General features: G+C 50.2%; 1 protein-coding gene across 1 annotated transcript; it reads right to left on the minus strand.

Annotated features, from left to right (window-relative positions):
• Positions 1–209: 209 nt before the first annotated feature.
• Positions 210–15,688, minus strand: LOC126011162 (transient receptor potential cation channel subfamily V member 6). Its single transcript, XM_049774887.1, has 15 exons — positions 15,546–15,688; positions 7,391–7,488; positions 7,183–7,305; positions 6,696–6,833; positions 6,345–6,443; positions 6,074–6,249; positions 5,538–5,684; positions 5,138–5,350; positions 4,281–4,367; positions 4,114–4,190; positions 3,740–3,905; positions 3,280–3,346; positions 2,355–2,623; positions 673–779; positions 210–489 (listed from the first exon to the last, which is right to left on the minus strand). Exons 1-15 carry the CDS (start codon positions 15,671–15,673, stop codon positions 210–212), a joined length of 2,175 nt encoding a protein of 724 aa, XP_049630844.1. The 5' UTR covers positions 15,674–15,688.
• Between the last annotated feature and the right edge of the window lie 8,398 nt (positions 15,689–24,086).

Raw genomic sequence — 24,086 nt, forward strand, 5'->3', positions numbered from 1 at the left:
TGGGCCCTGAGCACACCATGCTGCCTCCCAGCAGGAGCCAGGCTTGAGCTGCCTTAGTTTCCCCTCACTTGGGTTCCAAGGGCGAAGTGATTTCCCACTGAGGTTCTGTGAGTTCATGCCTGTACCTTGATCTAGAGAGGGGATCTGGGTCGGGCCCAGGCTTCTGGGGTATCTGTTGGTTTCAGAGCTCCAGCCCATGAAATGTGGCCTCAGATCTGGTACTCCCAGGCCTCCCAGGCCTCCAGGGCCCTGTTGACCACACCCCGCATGTCTCTCCTTAGTGTCCCCTGTCGCAGACGCTCCCAGTTGGTGCTGCTACGGGAGGTGCTTCGGGACACCGAAGGGGTAGGAAGGGATAGATGGGCGCCCAAAGGCCAACCCGACTGTGGCTTGTCCATGTCCTTGTCTGCATTGTCCGAGCTCAGGGGGTTGAAGGCCTGTGCATATCGCTGGATCCGCTGCCGGTTCAGATCCTGCCTGTCCTCCACCCTGGGGACACAGCAGTCTTGAGTGATAGACAAGTCGCAGGGGCTGTGGTTCTGCTGCCCCTCCCGCCCTGCTCTCTCCTTGGCTCTGCAGCCAGCCATGTAGGACTCTTGGTATCTTTCCCTCTGAAGTCTCTCCCCCTTTGTGGCAGCTCCAGTCCATGGGCCAGTCTACATGGTCACTCACCTCAGGAACCAGCGGTCACCCAATCCATACTCTCGTCCACAGATGCCTGAGCGAGGCCACAGAAAACGGGGTAGCTTCCGCTCCAGCATAACCGTGGTAGCCACCACCTGTGTGTAGGGACAGAAGGGAAAGTGGGGTGGTTTGAGCTGGGTATTGCCAGAGGACCAGGTACAAGTGGGTGTAGAGAGAGGCCATGCAAAGAACCTTAGAGTTTAGGGTCAGAGTGATAGTACAGCGTTTGCCTTGCACGTGGCTGACACAGTTTCAATTCCCTGAATCTCATGGTTCCCCAAGCATCGCCAGGAGTAACCCCTGAGCATGTTGGGTATAGTCTCCAACCAACCAACCAAAGGGCATTGAGGGACCTTTCAAATTGGAACAAAGGTCTTAGCCTGATTATTCCTCATCTGTGGGTGGACAGAATGGGCGTTGAGATGCCTCCATGCCTAAGCAAGGAGAGAAGGTCCTGCAGAAAGAACCTGTGGGAACCACAGGATAGTTTGATCCTCAGACATTTTGACAGATGCCAGCATCTGGACAAGGCAGCTAGTTTTGGAGCATTTGCTGCAGAAAACCTCCCCCTCCGAGTGAGCCCCCCACCTGCTGTGCAGCTCTGAAGCCTCATGTATACCTACACTTACATTAGGGGGGTCCCACTTTTATTTGGACAAGATTTTTTTCTGCAGGAATGTTTGAGTGATGGGCTGGGCGTATTTTGGAGGATGGTATGATGAATGGCTGAGCTTTTCTCCCCAATTGTGATTTGTGGGCAGAAGGTGGCAGCTGCTTCTAGAAGAGGTTGGCAGGGCATTGTTTTTTTTTTTTTTTTTTTTGTGGGATTTTTTTAATACACCCACAGTTTTTGGGTCAAATTCTGCAAACTTATATATCACCAAGAAAGCGATACTCTTTTTTTAAATCCCATCACAGAATGTACTGAAGCTTGTTTTTAGTCACCCCACTTTTTTTAGTTTATTTCTGGGTGATTCTTACTCTGTTGACTTCAGGGTGGGGGAAAATAGGCATTTTTACTCTTTGAGAAAATGGTGAAGAATTCTTCATGGCTATATCGTCATCACGGGTGTTTGGCTCCTCCAAGGTCCCTGTTACACTTTGTATCATTCTATTTACTGTGAAAAAAAAAAAACTGTCCAAACCTTAGAGAATTCATAGTCTTGAAAACAATTTTTCAAAAAGAATGAAAAGGCTTCTTTCAAGGCCAGGACGAACTTGCCAACATGTGACACTGAGTAAGGTATCCACTAATGATGCATATAGTTGCCCACAACCAGATTAGGAAAGGTAATGTTTTCTCCTAGATGGGTACAAGATTTTATACATTTTAGTAATAATTGGGGGGGGGGTTTGGGTCACACCCAGCAGTGCTCAGGGGTTACTCTTGGCTATCTGCTCAGAAATAGCTCCTGGCAGGCACGGGGACCATATGGGACGCCGGGATTCAAACCAACCACCTTAGGTCCTGAATCAGCTGCTTGCAAGGCAAACGCCGCTGTGCTATCTCTCCGGCCCCCTCATTTTTGTAATAATTTTTTAAGTCAACATTAAAAAGAAAAGATTGTGCAAATCTTATCTGGAGTCAAAATTAGCCTGTTGGCGATTCTTGCTCCTGGAGTTTGGTCAGCCCAGCCTGCACCAATGCTCCCGGCCACCTGAGGGCTCACCTGCGCTCTCCAGAGCTCGTCGCGCTCGTGAGCCACTCGCCAGTGGGTGTCACCCATCATGGCGATGAGGAGGTTGAGCATGAGCAGTGTGGCAATGATGGCAAAAGCAGCATAGGTGATGCTGTACATGAAAGGCAGGTCCACATCATAGTTGGCCGGCCCGTCAATGATGGTGAGGAACAGCTCAAAGGTGCTGAACAGGGCCATGGGGTAGTCATAGAAGTGGCCCAGATCCTCAGGGTCTTCTGTCTGGAAGATGATATAGAAGGCTGCTCCGCCCACGGGGTGGGTTACCACAGCAGCCAGCCACACACACACACACACACACACACACACACACACACACACACACACACACACACACGAAGGGCCCCTTCCTGGAAAGCTCTGGCCTTGGCTTCTTGGCTTTCCTCCTGGGTCAGGGTCTCTCCCTCACTGTCCACAAACATGCCTCACAGTGTTCCCCTATATGGCCCCTTCTGACTTCCACTGCCCCTCTCTGACTTTGGTCTCTCTCCTCTAACTTCCACCTCCCCCTCTAACTTCCACTGCCCTCTGACTTTCACCACCCATCTCTGACTTCTTCCTACTGCCTCTGATTTCTGCCTCTCTAATTTCCATTTGCTTTCTGACTTCTGTCTTTCTCCCTCTGACTTCTATCTGATTTATAATTCCCCCCCATCATCAGCCTCCCCCCCAATCTCCTTCAGCTCTCCCACTGATTTCTGGCCCCTGACTTTTGCCTTCCCCTGACTTTTACTTTCCCCTCTGACTCCCACTTGCCTCTTCTTAACTTCTGCCTCCCTCCTTTGACTTAACACCTTACTCTATGGGTTATCATCCCCTTGTGAATTTATCCTGAGACCTCCAGGGGTGCCCTTTGTCCCTTTAGCCTCTCCCTGCCCTTCCCAGACAGGTATCTCACCCGAAGCAAAGCCCAGGATGACCACAGCCATCAGCCAGCAGAACCTCATCAGGTCCCCAAAAATCATCTAGACAGGGACAGGGGGAGGAAGAAGACTTTTGCACTAGCCTCTCTCTAATTCTTCAAACCTCTCACAACTGTAACCCTGAGATGCCCAATAGCCCTGCCCTGTTCTCAGGACCCTGGTTGGTTGACACCCTGTGGGCCTGAAAATCCCACCTCCATTGATCTGTGGCCTGTTAGTCCCAGGAACAGAACTGGAGGCCACATTGTTGAAGGGTCAGGGAAGGAGCTGAAAACTATGGCAGCATGACTATGTGTGGCCAGAAAACCAGCAATACTCAGTAGCTATAATATATATATATATAAAATATAGATATGATATATACTATTAGCTATATATAATGACTCCCTATCTATTCTCCCAGAAATTGGGAATTGGGGGCTATGCGACACAGACCTTCTGAATCATAATGGTGAAGGGTCCCAACATCTGGAATCCTCGGGCAAAGTACATGACATTGCACCAGCCTAGCACCAGCGCGATAGACATGGGCACCACCTCACCGTTGGCATTGGAGAGCCGCATCACCATGGTCACCAGCACCATGCAGGCATAAGTGATGCTGTGGGGGGAACAGGCATGAGCTGGGGGGTGCCCCAGAGCCAGAGAAACCCTCCTGAAGTACCCACACCTGCCCATGCAGCATTTGCAAGTTCCATACACAGGATCATGTATATCATTGGATTGGGACCCCTGGAATACCAGACTAAAGCCAGGAACTTAGGTGCAACAGGGATAGAGCAGAAAGTGATGGGGGTGAAGGGACTCACATGAGAACATGAAACGGCCCTCCAAGGATGGTGTGTCCAAAGAAGCGGGTGACACCCAATCTGAAGATGTCAGGGATCTGGAGGGAGAGAGACGGGGCTGTGCTCAGCAGCTCAGGCTGGCCTCAGCCATGCATTCAGGTTCTTACTGATCTGGCTAACGGACTCACCTCTACCAGCAAGATGATGATCGCACCTACCACTATCACCAGCTCACCCACCAGCCGGATGTCATCCCTGGGGGTCCCATAGGCCTCCTGAAGTTGGGGTAGACATAAGAGCCCCAAGATTAGCAACAGCTGGCTTGCCCTGTGACCAAGCTACCCTCAACCCTTTAGATTTGGTGTTTCAGATTCTACTCTTAGTACAGGTGTAAAGTATAAAGTGTGAAGTGGTGACTGGGGGATGGGATGCAGAAAAAGGATTCAAGTGTTAGAAAGAATGTGCAGGGGCCTAAGCAATGGCACAGCAGATAGGGCGTTTGTCTTGTGCACAACAGGCTCGGGTTTGATCCCCAGCATCCCATATGGTCCACAGAGACTGCCAGAAGTAACTTCTGAGTGCAGAGTCAGGAATAACCACTGATTGTTGCTGGGTGTGGCCCCAAACCAAACAAACAAACAGAACAAAAAATAGCAGTGTGCAGAGAGCCAGGGCTGGAGAGAGAGTATTGCATCTAGGGTGCCTGTCTTGCATGCTGACAATTAAAGTTCAATCCCTGGCACCCCATTTGGTCCCCGGAGCCTAACAGGAATGATCTCTGAATGCAGCCTCAGAACAGCTGGGTATGGTCCAAAAAACAAACAAAAGAAGGAGGAGGAGGAAAAGGAAGAGAAATAGAATAATCAGAACAAGAAGGAGCAGAAGAAAGAGGAGGGGGAGGAGATGAGGAGGTAAGAGAAGAGAGGGAAGGGAGGGGAGGAGAAGAAAGGGGGAGGAGGAAGAGGAGGAGGTGGAAGAGAAAGAGGAGGAGAAAGAGGAAGAAAAAGAGATAGCGCTCCTCAGAGGCAGCAAGCACAGGGCACACCTGCAGAGTCTTCTGTTGCAAGATGGTGGTGTCCCGGGGACTGGTGCGGTTGCTGGTTCTTGGCTTCAAGGGCCGGTAGACGCAGCACACGGTGAAGCAGACGATATAGAGCAGGTAGACGACACCCAGCATGCAGAAGTATGGCCGCCCATATCGTTTCCACTTGAGGCTTACCAGCTCCTTCACTGGTGTCTGGTCCAGGATCTGGCGTGCCTGTGCAGAAAGCCAGACACCTGGAAATTCCAGATACCGGGGCTGGCCCCTACTCCTTAGAAGAACTTGGTTCACCCCTACCCTGTAGAGAGACCCTAACATACATACACACACACACACACACACACACACACACACACACACACACACACATACATATATACACACTCAAGCACAGAGTACCCACCTCTCGCTTCTTGGTTGTCACAATGAGTTCCAGCAGGGAGGGCTCGTCCCCTGAGGAATCAATCTCCGTGAGGTCATACAGGGTGGACGTCAGTGGCCCATATGTCCACTGGACATGCTTCCGTTTCTGCAGCAGATGCTGGAACATCTGGGGATGAATGGGGACCAGGGAAGGCATTAGAGAAACAAGCAAGAGGACAGGCTTGGAATATCTAGAGAGCAGAGAACCCGAAGGGGCATTGGCTCACCTCTCCTGCCCTGTATCTCTGCTGGAAGGGCAGGAGAGAAAGAGTGCGAGATTTGGGGAGCTACCACTATAAACTGGGAGGACTGATGGACATGGTGGGGGTTGACTGAGTGTGCCTGAGAGCTGAATCTCGACCTCTCCCAGGGAAGAAGTTCAGAGAGCCTCAGCACTGAGTTTTTAGTCACTCTTCCCCTGACTGATAACTGAGGGAAGCCTTGGGGCTAACCTTTCCTGCAGGGTTCGGGAAGGCAGGTCATGAGCAGGCCCTATTGGGTGGAGGTTCCCCTCACCACTGTGTTGCCCTCCACGCCTGCCATCTTGAAGGGAGTGAGGCCCTGGTGGTTGCACACGAGGTCCAGAGGCTGCAGCTGGCCGCCCAGTCTGTCATAGGACAGGAGCAGGTTGTACATCTGGCAGGCAAAGGTCTTGTTGGGCTGCAGTGTGAGGATGTGCAGCACCGTGTTGCCTGGTGGGGGGAGAAGCTAGGTTTGGAGGTCCCTGCTCCCCCAACCCCACCTCCAGCTTCACCCAGTCCAGCTGCCCTCCTAGCCCAGTGCTTACCCAGAGCGTCCTGGGCACGAAGGTCAGCCCCGTGCTCCAGGAGTAGCCTCACGATCTCCTCATTGCCCACACAGGCGGCGAAGGACAGGGGGTGTTCACCTGGGGGACACGGAGGGCTCTATGGTGGGAGAGCATGAGACAGGCAGGGCAGGGCTCCCCCAGGGCTGGTCCTCTGCTCCCCATCTCTCCCCCAACTTGGGCCTGGGGGACCCTGGGCAGCAGGACCAGGCAGCCTCGCCCTGCCCATCAGCCCTAAGTGCTGACTCTCCCCACCCCAGGCACAGAGCTGCCCTCAGTCCCTTCCCGGTGTTCTATCTTCCCCCTCCTTCCTGAACTGGGCCTGGCTCCAACCGAAGTAGATGAGGTTGCGGGGGCTGTAGTGGAAGGCGCTGCCAGTGGCTCTGGCTGAGACGCTGGCACCGTGGGCGAGCAGGGCGCGCACCAGGTTCACGTTCTGGTTCACGATGGCCATGTGCAGGGCCGTCTGACCTAGCACAGAGAGGCCTACCCATCACAGGAGATCCCTGGGATCCTTTAGGGCTCACCCATATCCAAATACCTGCTCATCTCCTCTGGGGCAACATGAATTATGTGGGGGGCGAGGAGAAGAAGGTGGAGGGCCGGGAATCCTGGGCCTTCCATGGCTCTTGGAATGCCAACCCCTGCCTCCCACCCAGGTCACTGCATGTCAGCATGAGGGATAAAGAAACAGATGGAAAGAATGGACAAGAGAGGAACTCAAATGCCCTCCTGGGTTTCCCTAAATTCTTCAAGGGAACTATCATACCCACCACCCCAGGGAGGGTCCTGCCTTCCATACTGGCCCCTAATTCCTCACCCTCGTAGAGCTCTGACATCATGGGCTCAAAGACCAGCTCTGGTGCAGTGTCCATGAGCAAGAGGGCAGCCTCCAGGTTGTCGTAGAGGGCTGCAACGTGCAGCGCTGTCTCTCCCAGGGCCCCTGGCATGCACAGAAAGCAGAGGTTGGAAGACTGGGGTGGAAGGGTAAGGTCAAGTGAGGAGGAAAAGCCATGGTCAACCCTCACCTCTTTGATGCACCTCACACGTCTCGTACTGCAACAGCTTATGGAGTGCCTGGACGTCATTCTCTTTGGCAGCAAGAAGGAGGGGGGACTCCCAGATTCTGGAGGAAGGAGAGAGGAAGGGGGTCCCTTAGTGAACTTTTCTGTTGGTAGAGGCCTTTGGATTGGTTCTCATAGTGCCTTCTAATTAGATGTCTCTCAATTGGTTCCTTTGGTTTTCGTGTTAAAAAGAGGTTTCCCGATTGCCTCCTCATCTGGCTTTTTTCTCTCCGCTTGGGGGTGGGCTTTGTTTTTCCCAATAAAGGCTGCTTTGGAGACCTGGAGGGGGAGCTGCCATCTTAGCTCGTGGTTTCACGAGGTGGAATGACTGACTTGTGGGTGAACAGCTTGCTGTGTGAGTATCTGGCCTGCTATGCCTTCCCAACTGTGTGTAGATTATTTCCTGCATGGACTTGCTGCTGGACTTGCATCTCTTGTCCTATTCAGACAGGGGGCATGGGAATCCCACCTCCTCTCTGGGGATTGTGGAATGCACAACCTACCTTATCACAGGCTTTATTAAAGAGGCAGTGCTTCCCTCAGTACAATGACTCCACCCCCTTAACTCCAGACCCTGATCCGGAGGAAGCTGCTACTGTGACCAGATCTTTTTAATCCTCACCAGTTAGGTAACTGGAACCAACTGCTTCACCCCTTTCAGCTGTGGTGGGAGCTGGCGGTGGGAACTGGTTTTCTACCTCAAGTGGGGGGCAGAGGGGAGTCTGTTATCAGTGCACTGAGGGATGGGAGGAGTTGAACATTCACTCACTTCTTGTCCTTCTGACCTCGGGAACAGCCCAGGTTTATCCTGCTCTGTGCCCGAAGATGACTCTCAAGATAAGCCTGTTTTCATGGGTGAGGGGTATAGTAGGGTGCAGGAATTCTGCTCTTGTGACTGTGCTGGTGTTGACATGGTATGTTCCCTCCCTATGTGGAGCCACTCCCTAGGCCCCTCTGATCTATCCTCCTCTCCTTCCACAAGCATCTTTAAGGCCTCAGTTTAGAAGCCAAGACCTTCTCAGCCCTGGAATCTTATTACTACAGTGAAAAGAAAGAAACCTGTTATTTTTTTTTCATAGAATCTTTACACCACCACCCCTGCTGAGACACAGGGGACCCCTTTCATTAGATTCCCTATATTGGGCCTGAATCTCTTGGTCTTTCTTAGGGAGCCAATGAAATAACCCTTAACTCCCGGGATGACTGTTATGTGACAGAAAGAACACATAGGACCTAGGGTGCTTGGTCATGGTGGGAAATGGAGTTCTGAACTCTGTTAGAGGCCTCAGGAGTGAGCCCAGCTCCCCACCTCAGGCAACGGGGTCCCAAAACTGCAACAGAAAATTCCCTTCCCATTCCATCTATTTACCTCTTTACAACCTATCCTCACTAATCCTCCTTGTTCTCTAGCCCAACATGAGTGAAACTCCGAACAAGGTTCCTGGCATCCTATTTACACCCAACCCATCCTTCTCCAGGCTGCCAAGATAATTTCTAAAGGCTAAAGATGCTCACAGTTACCGATGGCTACAGGTGCTTAAACACCAAAGGATAAGGGGGAACAGTTCCCTCACAATAAACTCTCTGGGCCCCCCTCCTCCCTCTCACTCCTTAGACCCAATTCTTGCCAAAACATGCCACACCATTCTTCAATTCCTCATGTTTGGTCCTAACACGAAATTCACCTGGAATTGGGTGTCCAACAACAAACACTCCAAAGGCTTTCAGCTTCTCTAAATGCTGCTCCCTACACCTGGAGCGAGGTCCAGGAGACACCCTTGATGTATAGGATGTTGGCTGTTCCTAAGTGGTATGACTTGACCAGATTTCCTGGTTAGCACTTCAAGATACCCTCTCAGCCCACCTTGGACAAGCACAGTCTAAGTATTTTTTTTTAAATAGCACATTTGGTATGTAAGCACAGCTGCACAGCAGTGTGTGATACCATCTTCACCTCCAGCAACTTCTTTTTGTTTTGTTTTGTTTTGTTTTTTGGGTCACACCCGGCAGCGCTCAGGGTTTCCTCCTAGCTCTATGCTCAGAAATCGCTCCTGGCAGACTCGGGGGACCATATGGGATGCCGGGATTTGAACCACTGACCTTCTGCATGCAAGGCAAATGCCTTACCTCCATGCTATCTTTCCAGCCCCTCCAGCAACTTCTTACCCCTCTGTTACAACTCCTAGAATAATATCATCTTATCCTAAACAGAGACACACACAGAGACACACAGGTGCACACACAAACACGCGCGCACACACATTCTGCCCTGGAAGCACTCCTCTTTGCCCTTATTTCCTTCTGCTATGTTTCTTCTCTCTCTACAGCACAAGAAGGTTCTAAACATCAGCCACTTTTTCATCTTTGCATCCTATTGTTCCCCCATATGCACACCCTTTCTACCCCCTTCTGGCAAAGTGTATTATGGTTCATAACAAAGAGACAGTGGGCTCCAGGGCCCCTGCTCCCACATCCACATTTCCAAAGGCAGGATTAGGTAGGCTAGTCAGGGAGATTTTTCCATTGGTCCCAAAGTTCACAAATGTTCCCTGCAAGCTTTCCTCTCCTATGAAACCCTTTCCCTATCTCTGCTAATAATAGCTCAATGAACCTGGGGGTACAGGAAGTTGCTATTAGACCTTGGCTTTCAGAGTCACCAAATCAAATAGCCTCTAAGTGATATGTGATTCTTAGATTCACAGAAATAACTTTGGAGTGATAACTCCCAGCAGTGCTGGTGCTCAATGGTGGTGCTGAGGGCCTGGAAGCAGTGATGGACTCATGCAAAGCATATGCTGTCACTGGGATCGCATCCCCTAAGTAATAACTTTTTAAATGTGGGCATACCTTTATCTCTACTCAGGCATACTTAGACAGACAACTTAGGTATGCTCTGAAATTCTTACTTAACCCAGTATTTTATCTAGCACCCTCAGCCACAGTAAACTCAGTAAGAAACCAGTGCCAGAGCAGGAAGATTTGTTGAGAACTGACTTGCTCTGGTTCTCAAACCAGAACTTAGAGTTTCAGAAAGCTACAACTGAGTAACACACTTATCCTACATGCAGTCAACTGGGTTCAATCCCTGGCACCCCATATGATTCCCGGAGTCCTACCAGGAATGATCCCTGAGTGCAGAGCCAGGAGTAAGCCCTGAGCATTGTTGGATGTGATTTAAAAAAAAAAAAAAAAAAAAAACACAAACAGAGAAAACTGAATTCAACCTAAAGGGACAATGCATGGGACCAGAAGAGGGCAGCAGAGTTGGCCATCACCACACCAGTCTACCCTTAGGCTCCTTGGAAGGGGCAGGAACTCACCTAGCCAAAGACTGTGATTCCTCAGGCATGAATAATTTCTTCAGCAACTACAGCCCCAAAACTTAGATCTAGAGTAAAATCTCCACCTCTTCACCAGCTCTGTGTGTGTGTGTGTTGACAAAATACCTTTCCTGTTAGAGGGTTGTGTTAATTATCACCTTCCCAAAGGGAAATGTTTACTTTGTGGAATTCTCAGCAGCTCCCCAAGGTATTTGGCAATAACAATCCCTATGGGGACTTTGGGGAAGGGTGTTCCAGGCATCTGGTGTGGAGGGGACAGAGATGGGTCAAGTTCAGGTCCCCACATAGGATCCACCTCCCTACCCACATGTCAGGATAAGGAAGCCCCTACTTAAAGCTCTAATCAGGCATAGTCCTTTTTTTTTTTTTTTTTTTTTTTTTGACGGATTCTGCACTTTCCAAAGAATAAGAGTTCCCCTGTCTGTTTTCTCACAAATCAAACCATCAGTAAGGGACAATTCAGAGGAAGCCTATGTTAATTGAGTCACCAAAAGAAGATGGAGAAGCCCAGAAAGGGGTTTACAAGGCTTATGCTGGTGTTTTTCAGGCACTAAATCAGAAATTATCCCCTCTGACATCTTCTCTGGTTGTCTTCTCCAAAAGACCAGATCCTCTCTCAATTGCCCTGAATCCTTCCACAATGAATGATCACTCTTGGCAGTGCAGGTAAACATTGGACTGGGGCACCTGCCAAGATGGCATCTGAAATCGAGCCCCTTCCCCAAGTGAATTGATGCTCCTAAGAGCACCTGATGGCCTTCTAACCAGTTCTCCAGCCCGTCTGCCCTTCTGTCTTACAGGGAAGTGTCTGCCTTTGAGTGCTTGCCTGGGTGCCTGCCTGTGTGTTTCCGACAGTAAGTGTTTGCCTGTGCCTGCCAGCCTGTGTCTACCTGTGAATACCCACCTGTGAGTGTGCCCCCCTGTGGGTGCCTATTCATGCATCCCATTAGTGAGTGACTGTTTATGAGTGTATCTGCCTATGAGTGTCCACCTGTGAGCCCTGTCAATGAGTGCCTGTCTGCATATGCTCACCTGTGCCTATCTCTGTGCCACCTGTGAATGAGTCTGTGAGTTCACCCTCATGAGTTCCACATCTGTGTGCCACCTGTGTACCTACTTGTATTTGCCCCTGTGTACTTTGAGTGCCACTTATAAGTACCCCCATAAGGACCTGCCTGTGAGTGCCTATCTGTAGGCCCACCATTATTTCCGCCTGTGTGCCATCTGTGCATGCCACCTATGCATGCCTACTTGTGTACCACCTTGCACGGGGATGTGTGTTCACCTAGTGAATGAACTAGGTTAGTGGGCATATGCACAAGTAAAGTGTTGAATTGATTGTGCACAGGGTGTGCAGTTAGGTGTTGCATTGGTTGCTTGCCAACAAAACAGCACTTAGGGTAAAAGAAGACACCCCCCCCTCCCCGCAAATCTTTGGAGCTAGGGAGTGGCTGGAGCCTTGAACATCCAGTTTAGTCCCAGCTGCATCCCAGTGACTTGTTTGCACAAGCCTTTCCAGGCCACTTCTCTGTCCCTGAGTCTGAGTTCATCGGGGTATGAAGAAGGTCTGACTGGGAGCACAGAAAACTGTGGAGGCATGTGTGGGCCCTCCAATAGCTCCACATCACCCAGTCAGTCACTTTTACAATCATGGGGAGATGCTCAAGGGTACTTTAGAATATGGTTTCCAGGGGTCCTTCCTGGGGGAACACCTCTGAAAGAGCAAATTTCCAGTGATCTTTCCCCCTCCCATGCCTTCACGCAGTGGTGGGGTTTGCTCTTCTTTAAATCACAACATGACATGTTTAATGTGCTTTGCAGTTTCCAAACAGAATCTCACTCAGGATCATTTGGCCCTTCATCCCCCTTCCACTGGCTGAATCTTTCTTCTGCTTTTCATAAAAGTAAACTGAGGCACTAACAGCCCCCCTACCTCCAATCAGGGCTGGTTCACACAGAGTTAAGGTTGAAGACTCACCCAAGAACCTGGCCTCAGGCTTTCACCACTCAATTATGTGGTTCTTCTAGTTTTGTGACTTCCCAATTTTTTTCGGGGGGGGGGGGTAAGGGGAGGTGTGTTTCAGCCCTTAGCAGTGACCACATTAAAGGAAGGAAGAGCAGAAAGTGGGGAAGAGATTTGCACTAACCCTTGGGAGTACATCCCTGCACCATTTTTAGAGAGGGAAGGGGAGGAAAGGCAAGGCAGGGCTGGTTTCAGATTGGGATGGGTTTTAGGCTGCCAGCTTTGTTGTGCTTCTGGAGACTCACCTGCCTGCAGCACATCCAGGGACACAATCCATGGAACAGCAGGGGGCAGGGCTGGGGTTCTCTTGGGCAGGCAGTCTCATTCATACACCCATAGCAGCTGAAATTGGATACTACTCCCCAGATCCTTGTCTTTGCCCTTCTTGGGGCCCCAGAATACCCATTTCAACCTACAAAGTGGCACATTTAGGTCTAAGGACACAGGTGGGACTAGGGACATGGCTCAGGTTCAAAGCACAAGCCCTAGTATTCTGTCTCCAATACTGCATGGTTCCTTGAACCCCCTCAGTATTGAGCTAAGAATTGAGTTCTAAGCATTGAGCTGAGAATAGCCACCAAATCCTGCCAGAGCAGAGAAGGTGCCAGGCCCATTTCCTCCAAGCCCAGTGGGGTGCGCCTTGCACTAGAAATGGGGAGGGTGCCAACTCTCTGGCAAGAAGCCATGGTGTCCTGAGAGAGGGTAAGGAAGGAAGTAGAGAAAGGTGAGAGTGTGGCCTGGCCCCTCAGGTGTACTGTAGCAGAGAAGCATGCTAGAGAGAGCCAGATGGGGGTCACCCTCATGAAATGACGGTGTACTCTTTTCAGGAAGAAGCTGTCTCAATAGCCAGAGGCCCTATGAGCACACATCCTACCCTCACCTACTCACTCTGTGCTGTCTCCCACCAGACCCTGCCCCCATGTTGGTTTGAGTACCAAGAGGAAAGAAGGCTAGTGTCTACTCCTGTTCCCATGCCTCTCTACACCAGGACATTTCTATCTCATGACAAACTCTCCCCCTTTCTCCAGTCATAACCTCTTCTCTCAGGCTGGCTTTGGCACTGTCAGGGATGTCCCATCCCAGGCCATTCCAACATCCTTCTGGGGCCTCTCCACCCAACCCAAGATGAGCCTGTACTTCTCTGTGCTTGGGGTCCAGGAATAAGATGGATCAGTGGACAATCACTGTAGGGGCTTCACTGACCTGCTCTCCATCCAAGGGGCAAAGAGGAATGTGCACCCCAAATGGGAGTAAGAACTAGGCACAGAAAGACAAGTGGGAGTCCTGATCAGGTCCTTTATTCCATCCCAAACCCTCACTCCAGTGACAACTGCCACCGAATTCCAATGTCCCAGATCCAGGCTGAATAGTGGCTATGCCCTCACCCCAGAGACCCGGGAGTGGGAAGATGAGAGGTGTCCCCAACAACAGCTTCATTCTATGGCTTCAATATGTCATCAGGTAAACATGTGTGAACCCCAGTCTCCCAGGCCTAGGGAGTGAGAGGTGAGCAGTGGGTGTGAGACCCAGGAAGTCAGGAAGTCAAGCTTAATTGAGAGAGAAAGAATGAGAGGCCAGCGAGGAGGTGGCGCTAGAGGTAAGGTGTCTGCCTTGCAAGTGCTAGCCAAGGAAGGATCACGGTTCCATTCCCCAGAGTCCCACATGGTCCCCCCCTGAGCATCAAACGGGTGTGGCCCAAAAAACCAAAAAAAAAAAGAATGAGAGAAAGAGAGGGAGAGAGAGAGAGAGAGAGAGAGAGAGAGAGAGAGAGAGAGAGAGAGAGAGGTCAGAGAATATGAACCCTCCTGGAAGCTAAAGACCTTCCTCCATGAAAAACCTCATTATCTGTCTTTGGAAAGACCCTGGGAATTTCCATTGTGAGGAAATCTTTCTAGCCTGCCATGCCAATCCCAAGACCTAAAGTTCCGCCTCTACTCTCCCCGGCCCTCCTCCCCACTATCCTCTACTACCCCTTCTCTTCAGTTCCCACTGCCCAGTCACCCAGCCATACCCTGCACTACCTCAGGAGAGCTGGGGAAGAGTCTACTCTAAAAGCTCAGAGGAGTTTGGGGGAAGTTTCTCAGGAGTTGAAAGCAGTAGGTGAGATGATCCCCCGGCTACTCAGGCTCCTTGCTCCCATGGAGAGAAGATTCCAAGATGGGGCCCCACTTTGTTTATCTTTATGGCCCCTCCAACGCATGTCAGCCTACTGCCTAGTGCTTGATGTCATAAATGCATCTTCTCTGCTGGCTGAGTCTCCTTCTGCCTCATTCATGCATCTTCTCACTTCATTCATTCTTTTATTTATCCATTCACTAATTCATTCATACCCATCCATGTCCACGTACACAGGCTAGGTGTTTCTGCAGAGAGGAGCAGGTAAGAGGGAAATCATAGGGCCCCAAGATAGTCCAGGCCCTGCATCACCGCTGGTTGCATGATGCGGGATTCTTCCAGAGCACTAGCTATCTAACTGGCTTCTAAAGCAATCCTTGGTGGAGGAGCCAGCTGCTTTGAACTGTATTTTTAAATATCCCACTTTCCTGCTTCTTGCCTATCTGACATCCTAAGGAGCTTGCTGCCCCACTGGGCAAAGTGCTCTCAAGAGGCCAGGCTTGAAAGGACAAGATGTCCAGAGAAGGAGGACAGAGGCAGGGAAGAGAGTGAGGACAAGGAAGAAGAAGAGGGCTGAAGAGGTGCAGGGCATAGTGGGGGTACAGGGGAGCTGGGATGGAATCCGCGAGCGGGGCCTTACCTCTGCTGCTGCTGCAGGTTCAGTTCGTCCCGGCTCTGAGTCCACAACTCCTGTCTCTGGAACCATCTGCAGAACTTTCGCCACAAGCAGAGAATCAGCCCCTTCTCCCTGGGCAGAGACAAACCCATGGGGCACAGGGCCGGCTCCTTGGGGGGCTGAGGCCAAGGCCAGACCCAGATTGGATTTAACCTTGGGGCCACATGGGCCCTGCCAAGGGCCAGCCTGCCCTCTCCTTGGAGAGGTCCCGTCTTTTTCCTTCCAGCAGCGCCCCTGCGGCCAGCCTGGACCCTCAGGATCAGCCAGTCTAGGAGATGTGGCACTGGCAGATTCTGACTCCTCCTTGGCCTGGCCAGGTGGAACTGTGAGTGGAGCTACTACTGGGGAGAAAGGCACAGGAGGAGTCAGGTGGACACTCCCTCTCAGCTCCCAAATTACCTGAGATTTAAAGAGACAGGCCCCTAAACTTCCTGGGTCTGAGATGGATGCTTCCCTTGTCAGGGTCACCTGTTCCATCTCTCTGCCTCCAGGCCAGGCCATAGAAGGGTGGCTCCCAAAAGTCAACGAAGGTCTCTGTTGGGTTTTGGAACACCTGGTGACTTTTATAGAAAGGTCTGGACAGGTCAGGCCAGGCTGTAAGACTAGAAACAGTGAGGGAGGTAGGGAAGAGAGAGAGAGAGAGGCCAGATATTGGGATCCTAGTGCCTACCTTCTCAGGGGCTTTTCATCTGCCTCTCAACTCTGTCAGGGTCCTCCTCTCCTGGCACTTGTCACCACCCTTCCAGCTTCCCCTCTTTGCTGGCTCTAAGCACTCTTAATGCCTTCAGCAGGGTGGCAGATGTTCTGTGTTGCAGCTCCAGAGAACTGAGGTTTGCTGGGAGATACACAGCCCAGAGCCCCATCTGACTTGTAGGCCAGGGGGCCTGGAATCATCACAATCATGCTGCTCACCCCCAGGTGCATGGACAGTGCATGGACACCCCCTGTTCCAGAGGTCAGGAACACTGCCCCATCCATAATGTAAATGCAGCAGGTGAGCCAATAAAATACAGGACATCCTGCTCTGTTTGTGTCTCAGACTTAATAGGAAAGGCTGTTCCAAAGGGTAAATAAATGAGATTTTACAGACCCTTTTACAGAAGACAGCCTGGATGCTCAGCTCACAGCTGCCTGGGTGCAGGAGGCAGGTCTCCTCTTTGACTGAAGGGAGAAATGAAGCTTAGAGCATGAAATAAATCACCCCAGTAATGATATTTTCAGAGTCAATACCTGATGCCAAAGCTCACCATCTCTGTACCTCACTATGTCTACACCCCATCATCCATGCATCCTGCCATCTCTTTACCCCACAATGGCCTCTCATTCCCACTGGCACCTAGAGGTACAGAGAGGTGATGCATCTTGTGAGGCCATTCAGAAGAAGGTCAGGAAAGTGAGCTTTACTACCATCTCAGACCCCCCCCCCAAATTCACACAACTAACTGACCCCCAAAACTCATACAATTGAACCTCAGAATTCAAACATCTGAACCCCAAACCTCATGCAGCTGACCCCCAAAACTTACACAGCTGAACTACAGAACTCACACAGATGAATACCTGAGCTCACCGTTGAATCCCAAAACTCACATAGCTGAACCCCAGATAGTCGAACACCAGAAGTCATGAAGCTTTTTATGAGCTTTCTGAAGACATCCAGCTCCTGAGAAAGAAGGGGAGCTGGGCTGTACAGCCCTATATAGGCCCTGTGCTGTCCCATGAAGCCATGTGCTGTCCTATAAAACTCTGTGCAGTTCTGTGAAGTCCTGTGGAGCCCTGTGCCAGATTTCCCTAAAGATTGGTGGTTCTGGGCCTCTGGAATCCCAGATGTGGGGGTAGTGCAGGGACTGGGAAGTTGGTTCTCTCTTGTCTCTAATTAAAAGCAAGGGTACTCAGCAAGGATTGTGCAAATGTGTATGAGTGTCATGATGTGCATGGATGGCATATGCTGTATGTGCACATGTCCTAGTGTTCTGTGTGTGAGAATATGAGTGTGTTTTGTTCCCGTGATGGGTGAGCTGGTGTCTTGGTGGATATGTGTCATGTATACAGGTGTCATGGTGCATGTTCACACACATGTTTATGATGTATTACATATACATGTGCCCTGGTGTGTACATGCATATGCTATGATTTGTGAATATGTGTGTTCCATCATACATGCATTGTCAATGTGTGTTCCAATGTACCTATGTGCATGCATTGTTATGCATGTTGATGTGTCATGTGATATTTCCTAGGCATGCTCATGTATGTATAGGTTATGTTGTACACAGCTATGTACATGTACATGTGTATGCATGTTATGGTATGTATCTGTGTATACATGTTTTGTGGTGTGATTGTGTTGTTGGGGTATTTGTATGTGTTAAGCATGCTAGTTCATATATGGTCATGGTATGCATGTCTTGGTATGTATTGTGTGTCTATGTGATTTTCAGATGTGCATCATAAAATATGTCTCTGCATGAAGCTGTTCAGATGTTGGGGAACACACATGTGCATGTATTATGGTGTGTACACATGTCCTGGTATGTGTGGAGAGCAGAGTGGGGAGCAGGGGTGCAGGGGTGGGTGTATCTGTGGGGTCCTCAAACCAAGGCTCCAGCACAGGTAGCAATGATGGCTCCTGTGACTGAGCAGAGGCCTCTCAGTGAACAAGCAAGTGGGTTGAGCAAACATCGCAATTCAATCAGCTCCTTCCCCACCCAGCTCAGGGTCAGTGAGTTCAGGCTGGGTGGGGGTAGGAGCTAGAAGCCCAAACCTTGAACCCAGGACCTTTGTGCCCATTAAGCCAGTGTTTGCCTTCTGAGCTCCCCTCCCCTTTATGCTGTGGGGCTCCAGGCAAAGCCCCTGGTTCAATGCCCTGAGGGGTGGAGAGGCAGGAAGGTATTTGCCATAGCAGGGAGGGAGGCTGGGGCGCAGGCCCCTCCTTCCCTCTCCCCTACAGTCTTTCCTCCTCAGTGTCTGCCATTTACTCTGCTGGGCTCAGTGTGGCAGACAGTGGGGGCTGAGACCAGACTCTAGGTGGGCATTGAACTGGACACAGACTCCTGCATACTGTGTTCTCTCATTTCCTGGACCATTATGAGGCTGGGGGACAGCCCCAATAGTACAATGACACTCCATCTTCTCACATCTCTATGTCACCTTTGGTACAGTAGGCCTAGGAATGGGGTGAAGAGGGGCAAAGCCTAATGGTATATTCCCCATGTTCCTTATGGTGCTGCACAATGAACTAGCCCTCTTCATAGAGGATGGGACCCTGGACCTCAGTTCCAGCTGCAGCTGATCAGCATAGGGGCTTTGGGGAAGGCTGAGCCTGAAGGTCACAGGCTCTTCTCAAAGAGAACCCATCTCTTATTCTGCCCCCGACCCCCAACAGGCTTCTGGCCTGGACTCCTCATTAAGGAAGGATTTTTAGGACACTGAGAAAATCCCCGGCATTTAGGGATCCCACCTGTGACCTGTGAGCATGAGCAGATGGACCCAGGTTGGTTGGTATCCTGGCTGCCCTCAAGGGCTTGAACTCTGACCTACTGAAATCCAGCTCAGTCTGGAGTAGATGAGAATGGGCAGAGGGATGCTAACAGTTCTTCGTGCTGTACACTGAGCCCCATCTCTAAGCAAAGGCAAAGTCCCCATCATGCAAGAGGATTCATCAGCGTGAACATCTCTTCTGCAGGCCATGAGGGCAGGGCCAGGATGATGCATGTACTTTTGGGTGTGTATATCAGTGAACTTGTCTGACTGTTCATGTTGGATCAGTGTGTCTGTGCATGAGTCTCTGCACATGGCTCAGTAGACACACACACCTGTGTGTCTATATGGGTACGTGTACAACTCATTTTATGCATGTATCCTTTATATGTCCAGTCATGTATCTGAAAATATTATAGCAGTGTGTGCTTATAGCTCAGTGGGCAGACATGTATTGGTGCATGAACCTATGTGGATTGTGTGTATGTATTGCATACAGTATCTCAGTGCAGGTGTCTGTAATTTTTTCCATGTGTGTGCAGGTTTGGAGCATCATCATGATAATAGAAGAACACTAAGAGAGAGGCCAGAAAGATAACAGCAGTTATCATTTGCTTTGCATGCGGTCAACCCAGGACAGACCTGGTTCGATTCCTGGCATCCTATATGGTCCCCCGAGCTTGACAGGAGCAATTTCTGAGCATAGAACCAGGAGTAATCCCTGAGCATAGCCAGGTGTGGCCCAAATAAATTAATAAATAAATAAACTACTATAAAGGAAAAGAATACTAAGAGATGCTCTGATATCCACTCTGCATTTTCACATAATTTCACAATCTGGAAACTCAGATGTCCTACAAGTTTGGGGGCTGAGCACCTTGGGGTGAAGCAACATTACTCTCCCTTTATTGATGATAATAAACAATGGATTCAAGCAATCCCTGTTTTGGAAAGAACCCACTCTCACAAGGACTAGACCCACAAGGTTTAGGTACTTATGTTATTTGGTCCTAGATTTTATCCACTTTCTTGTTCTTCCGCCCCATACTGCTGATGTATCTCAGAAATTTTATCTCCGTAGTCTATGCTTTTATTTTTAATATTTTTAATATTTGGGCTCTCCTCTCAGCATCAATCATGGCAGAACTTAGAATGCCTGGGATAAAACCTGAGTCAGCTGGATAGCTTGTAAGACTGACACCCTCATCCCTGCTCTGTTCCTCTGGTCCTGGTCTCTGTTTCTGTGCTGGTCCCTGCAGGGCTTGTGTGCAGATATGTAAGTGTTTGGGATATATATGTACAGAGAGATGCAGATGTATGTGTATTGAAGCATGTGATGCATGTGTGTACATGAGATGTATGATGTGTGTAGTATGCATATGAATTATTATGTGTGATGTGTTTATATGGTGTCTGGTGTATGTGATGTGTGGAGCATATATGTGATGGCAATGTGGTACATGTGTTTTGTTGTGTGTGGAGGAAAGCCATCTGCATCTGCAATTCTGGTGGTCTCCTATGGAACCTTCTTTTTTCTTCCTTCCCCTGCTGTCTACCTCTTTGCTTCCATGGCAGGCACCCTCCTCACCCAGTCCTGGGCTCTACTATGGAGGGCGTCTCCTGGGCTGTATCAGGAGTAAGGCTGACCAGGCAGGTGGAGAGTCTGCACACAAAAGCCGGTTGCTCACTCAGCATGGAGTTTGCTCGTGTCATTGGGTTCACTAGCCTGGGAACAGCCCATCAAGGCTGCAGGAAGCCAAGGCAGGGCGGGAGCACCGCCCAGGGAGCGCGACTCTATCTGTGGCTGAGTTATAGAAAACCCGCACTGTCCTTTCCAAGCTAGAAGGTCCTGAGTCTATACTAAGGGAAGCAAAGATACTCACACAAGGGGCTGTGAGAACCAGCGCTGCAATAGCCTGGGTCAGAGGGCTAAATGGCTACCTGTCTCTCCCCTTCAAAGAGACCTTAGACTTTAGACCCCTTTTTTTCATCCCCTACATTGCTGTGATCCCATACCATACCATCCCTTTAGCCAGGTTCAATTCCCCACCATCCCTCCATTCTCCTTCTCCTCCATGAAGGGCATAGGTGTTGCAATGGGCTTATGGAAAAGCAGAGACCACAGCACAGCACAGAGATCTGCCTTTGCAGAGCACGCGCTCCTGCATAATCTGGTATCTGTGCAGGTAGTCCTTTCTGTGAAAGCGATTCAGCATCTTGGATGACAGAATACAATAGTTTCTGAACTGGGGGCCATAAGCATACCCTAGGTTCTCCAAGATTATGGCAAAATAAGTGCCACAGGTGAAAGTAGCATCAATTGGGGGACAGGTCACAGCACAAGACTGAGGGGACAACAGGAAGATGCTTGGAGAGAGGTATAGGAAAATTCCTGTCAACAGAAAGGAAATGAAGTGAGAAGGGGCCACAGTAAGTAAGAGGCTGAGAAAGTATTTGTGCATATGCCCCTCATGTCCAGGCTCTGGTTCCTCCTGAGAATCTTTGATAGTTTGATATCAGATGCCTGTTTATCCTTCTGCAGGATGAAAGCAACGGATGCAGAATGGTTTACCAGTGCCAACGTGGGACCATCCTAGTCTCTCTGCTCTGTTCTGTGCTGGCAACCTGCTGGCACCTCCCCCTATTTTCTGCAGGCAAGGGGGACCCATTAATCCTAATTTTGCAGCCTCTCCTGCAACCCCTAATGATTCCTGGTGTCTCTCATGTTCAGTACCAGAAAGTAGTTATGTGATGGTCTGTGGAGAAGTGGTTGCAGACCCTGTGGTTTGGTTTGTGAGGGGAATTGATGGTCTGGGTCAGCGAAGATAGGACATCAGGGAAGGTATTTTTGTCCTACATCTTGCCAATGCCTGTGGAAATTCCGCATATTGAATATGGATCCCAGCACCAGCCAGGGGTACTCCTAAGCTGGGAGTAAACCCTGAGTGAAGCTAGGTGTGACTTCCTAACCAAAATAAAATAAAGAGAAACTCTCAGAGTTCAGAGCTGGCCCTCCTTCTGCACCCAAAGACTCCTGAGAGCTGGAATGACTTCTCGCCTCAGCATAGCCCCAGAAAGGGAGGGACACAAGCACAGGCTTAGAGGCCACAGACCTCTATGCAGTCAGGCAGCGCTGTCCCAGAAAGCACAGCTGGGACCTTGGCCAAGTCATCTAGCTTTTAGTCTCCCACGAACAAGAATGCTAAGGGTTCTAAGTTTTTGGGTTCCTTTCATCTCTGCTCTCCCACCCCTACCCCACCCCACCCCCACGTGCAGATTCGGGGCAGGTCTGAGGGGCAGAAACTTCCTCCAAGGATCTCATCTTGTCTCTTTGCCACACCTGGAGAAGCTCTACGGTGCACAGAGTGAAAGGAAGGTGCAGAGAGAACACGGGTGGGGTAGGGGAGAAGGGATCTCTGAGTACCCTCTCGAAGTCCATGGGAGCTTATGCATAGCAGGAGGCTGTGAGATCTAATTGTTCTGAATGGGGGAACTGGAGAGTGATTTCCAAGCATTGGACAATCTGGGACAGGCTGGGGGGTGGGGTGGGATGGGGTGGTGCATAGCTCCCTACTCTGTTCCAGACAATACCTTGTGTCTGTTTAGGACTGTGAGCCACCACTGCAGCTATCACCCCAGACCAAGTGATGACATAAACTCCCAGTCTGCCAGCCTCTTATCCAGAAGCCCATGGAAATAGCCTCTGCCAGCTTCAGTCTAGCAGGCAGGCCCTTTCCAGGCCCTCGCCTGTCTCCCCCAGAGTGTCGGCCAATGCAATTCCCCCTTTATTCCCCCCCCCCCCCCCACATACACACATATCCCAACAAACTCAGCAAAAGGGCACTGGGCCATAGAGGGGTGGGCAGGCTGAGATAAGAAGCTTCTCCTGTGTTTAGTTAATGTAAGCACTCACCCAGACACCACGCCTTCTGGCCCAGACACAAATTCAGGCTCCTTCCAAAAGAAGGGCTGATTGTTAAAGTGCATTGCCCCATGCACAAACTATGGGAGGGGAAACTGAGGCAGCAGGAGATTGGTGACAGGCTCATTTCCCTGGGTGGGTGGGTCGGTGGAGGGGAGTGTGGACCCAGTGGAGCAGGGGCAGATAGACAAAGAGAGGAGGAGTGGTCCCCACCAAAATAAACAAAAAAATCTTGTTGGCACCAAAGAAATAGTACAGTGCTTGCCTTGCATGAGTCTGGCATGGGTTCTATCTCCATCATTCCATATGATCCCTTGAGCATCTCCAGGAGCAACTCTAGGTGTGGCTCAAAGAAATTTAAAAAAAAAAAAAACAAATTAGCCACTAACATTGAAAAATTTTTTAAATTCAGACAGAATCTCTATTTTCAATTTTAGTTAACAGAAATTATTTATAGACATATATTTTTTTAAATTTTTCTTTTGGGCCACAACGAGTAATGCTCAGAGGTTACTTCTGGAAAGAAAAGAGAAAAGAAGGAAGGGAAGGGAAGGGAAGAGGAAAGGAAAAGAAAGACAAAGAAAGAAACAAACTAATGAAGAAAGAAATGAGGGAAGGAAGGAAGGAAGGAAGGAAGGAAGGAAGGAAGGAAGGAAGGAAGGAAGGAAGGAAGGAAGGAAGGAAGGAAGGAAGGAAGGAAGGAAGGAAGGAAGGAAGGAAGGAAGGAAGGAAGGAAGGAAGGAAGGAAGGAAGGAAGGAAGGAAGGAAGGAAGGAAGGAAAGAAAGGAGGAAGGAGGGGGAGGGGGCAAAAAACTTGATCTGGGTCCAGTATTCTCCCTTTCTTGCACTAAGAAAGTGCAGACACCACAGAGGTTTGAGGGGTCCATCTCTATACTGTCAGTAATAGCCAGGCAGGGCCTGAGGAGCTGGACCCAGAAGCAGCTGAGAGAAAGGCAGAGAGGTTAGCTGGACCTGGGGTGGGTAGGAGAAGGGAGCATTGAGTTGTTATCTCAGCTGCATGCACAGAAGAAATCAGAACCAAACAGCACATTCTCCAGACAGCTGATCCACCAACCTAGGTGCCCAGAGCACAGTCCCTGGAC

The sequence above is a fragment of the Suncus etruscus genome, chromosome 1 (assembly GCF_024139225.1).
Source record: "Suncus etruscus isolate mSunEtr1 chromosome 1, mSunEtr1.pri.cur, whole genome shotgun sequence".
Taxonomy (NCBI): Eukaryota; Metazoa; Chordata; class Mammalia; order Eulipotyphla; family Soricidae; genus Suncus; species Suncus etruscus.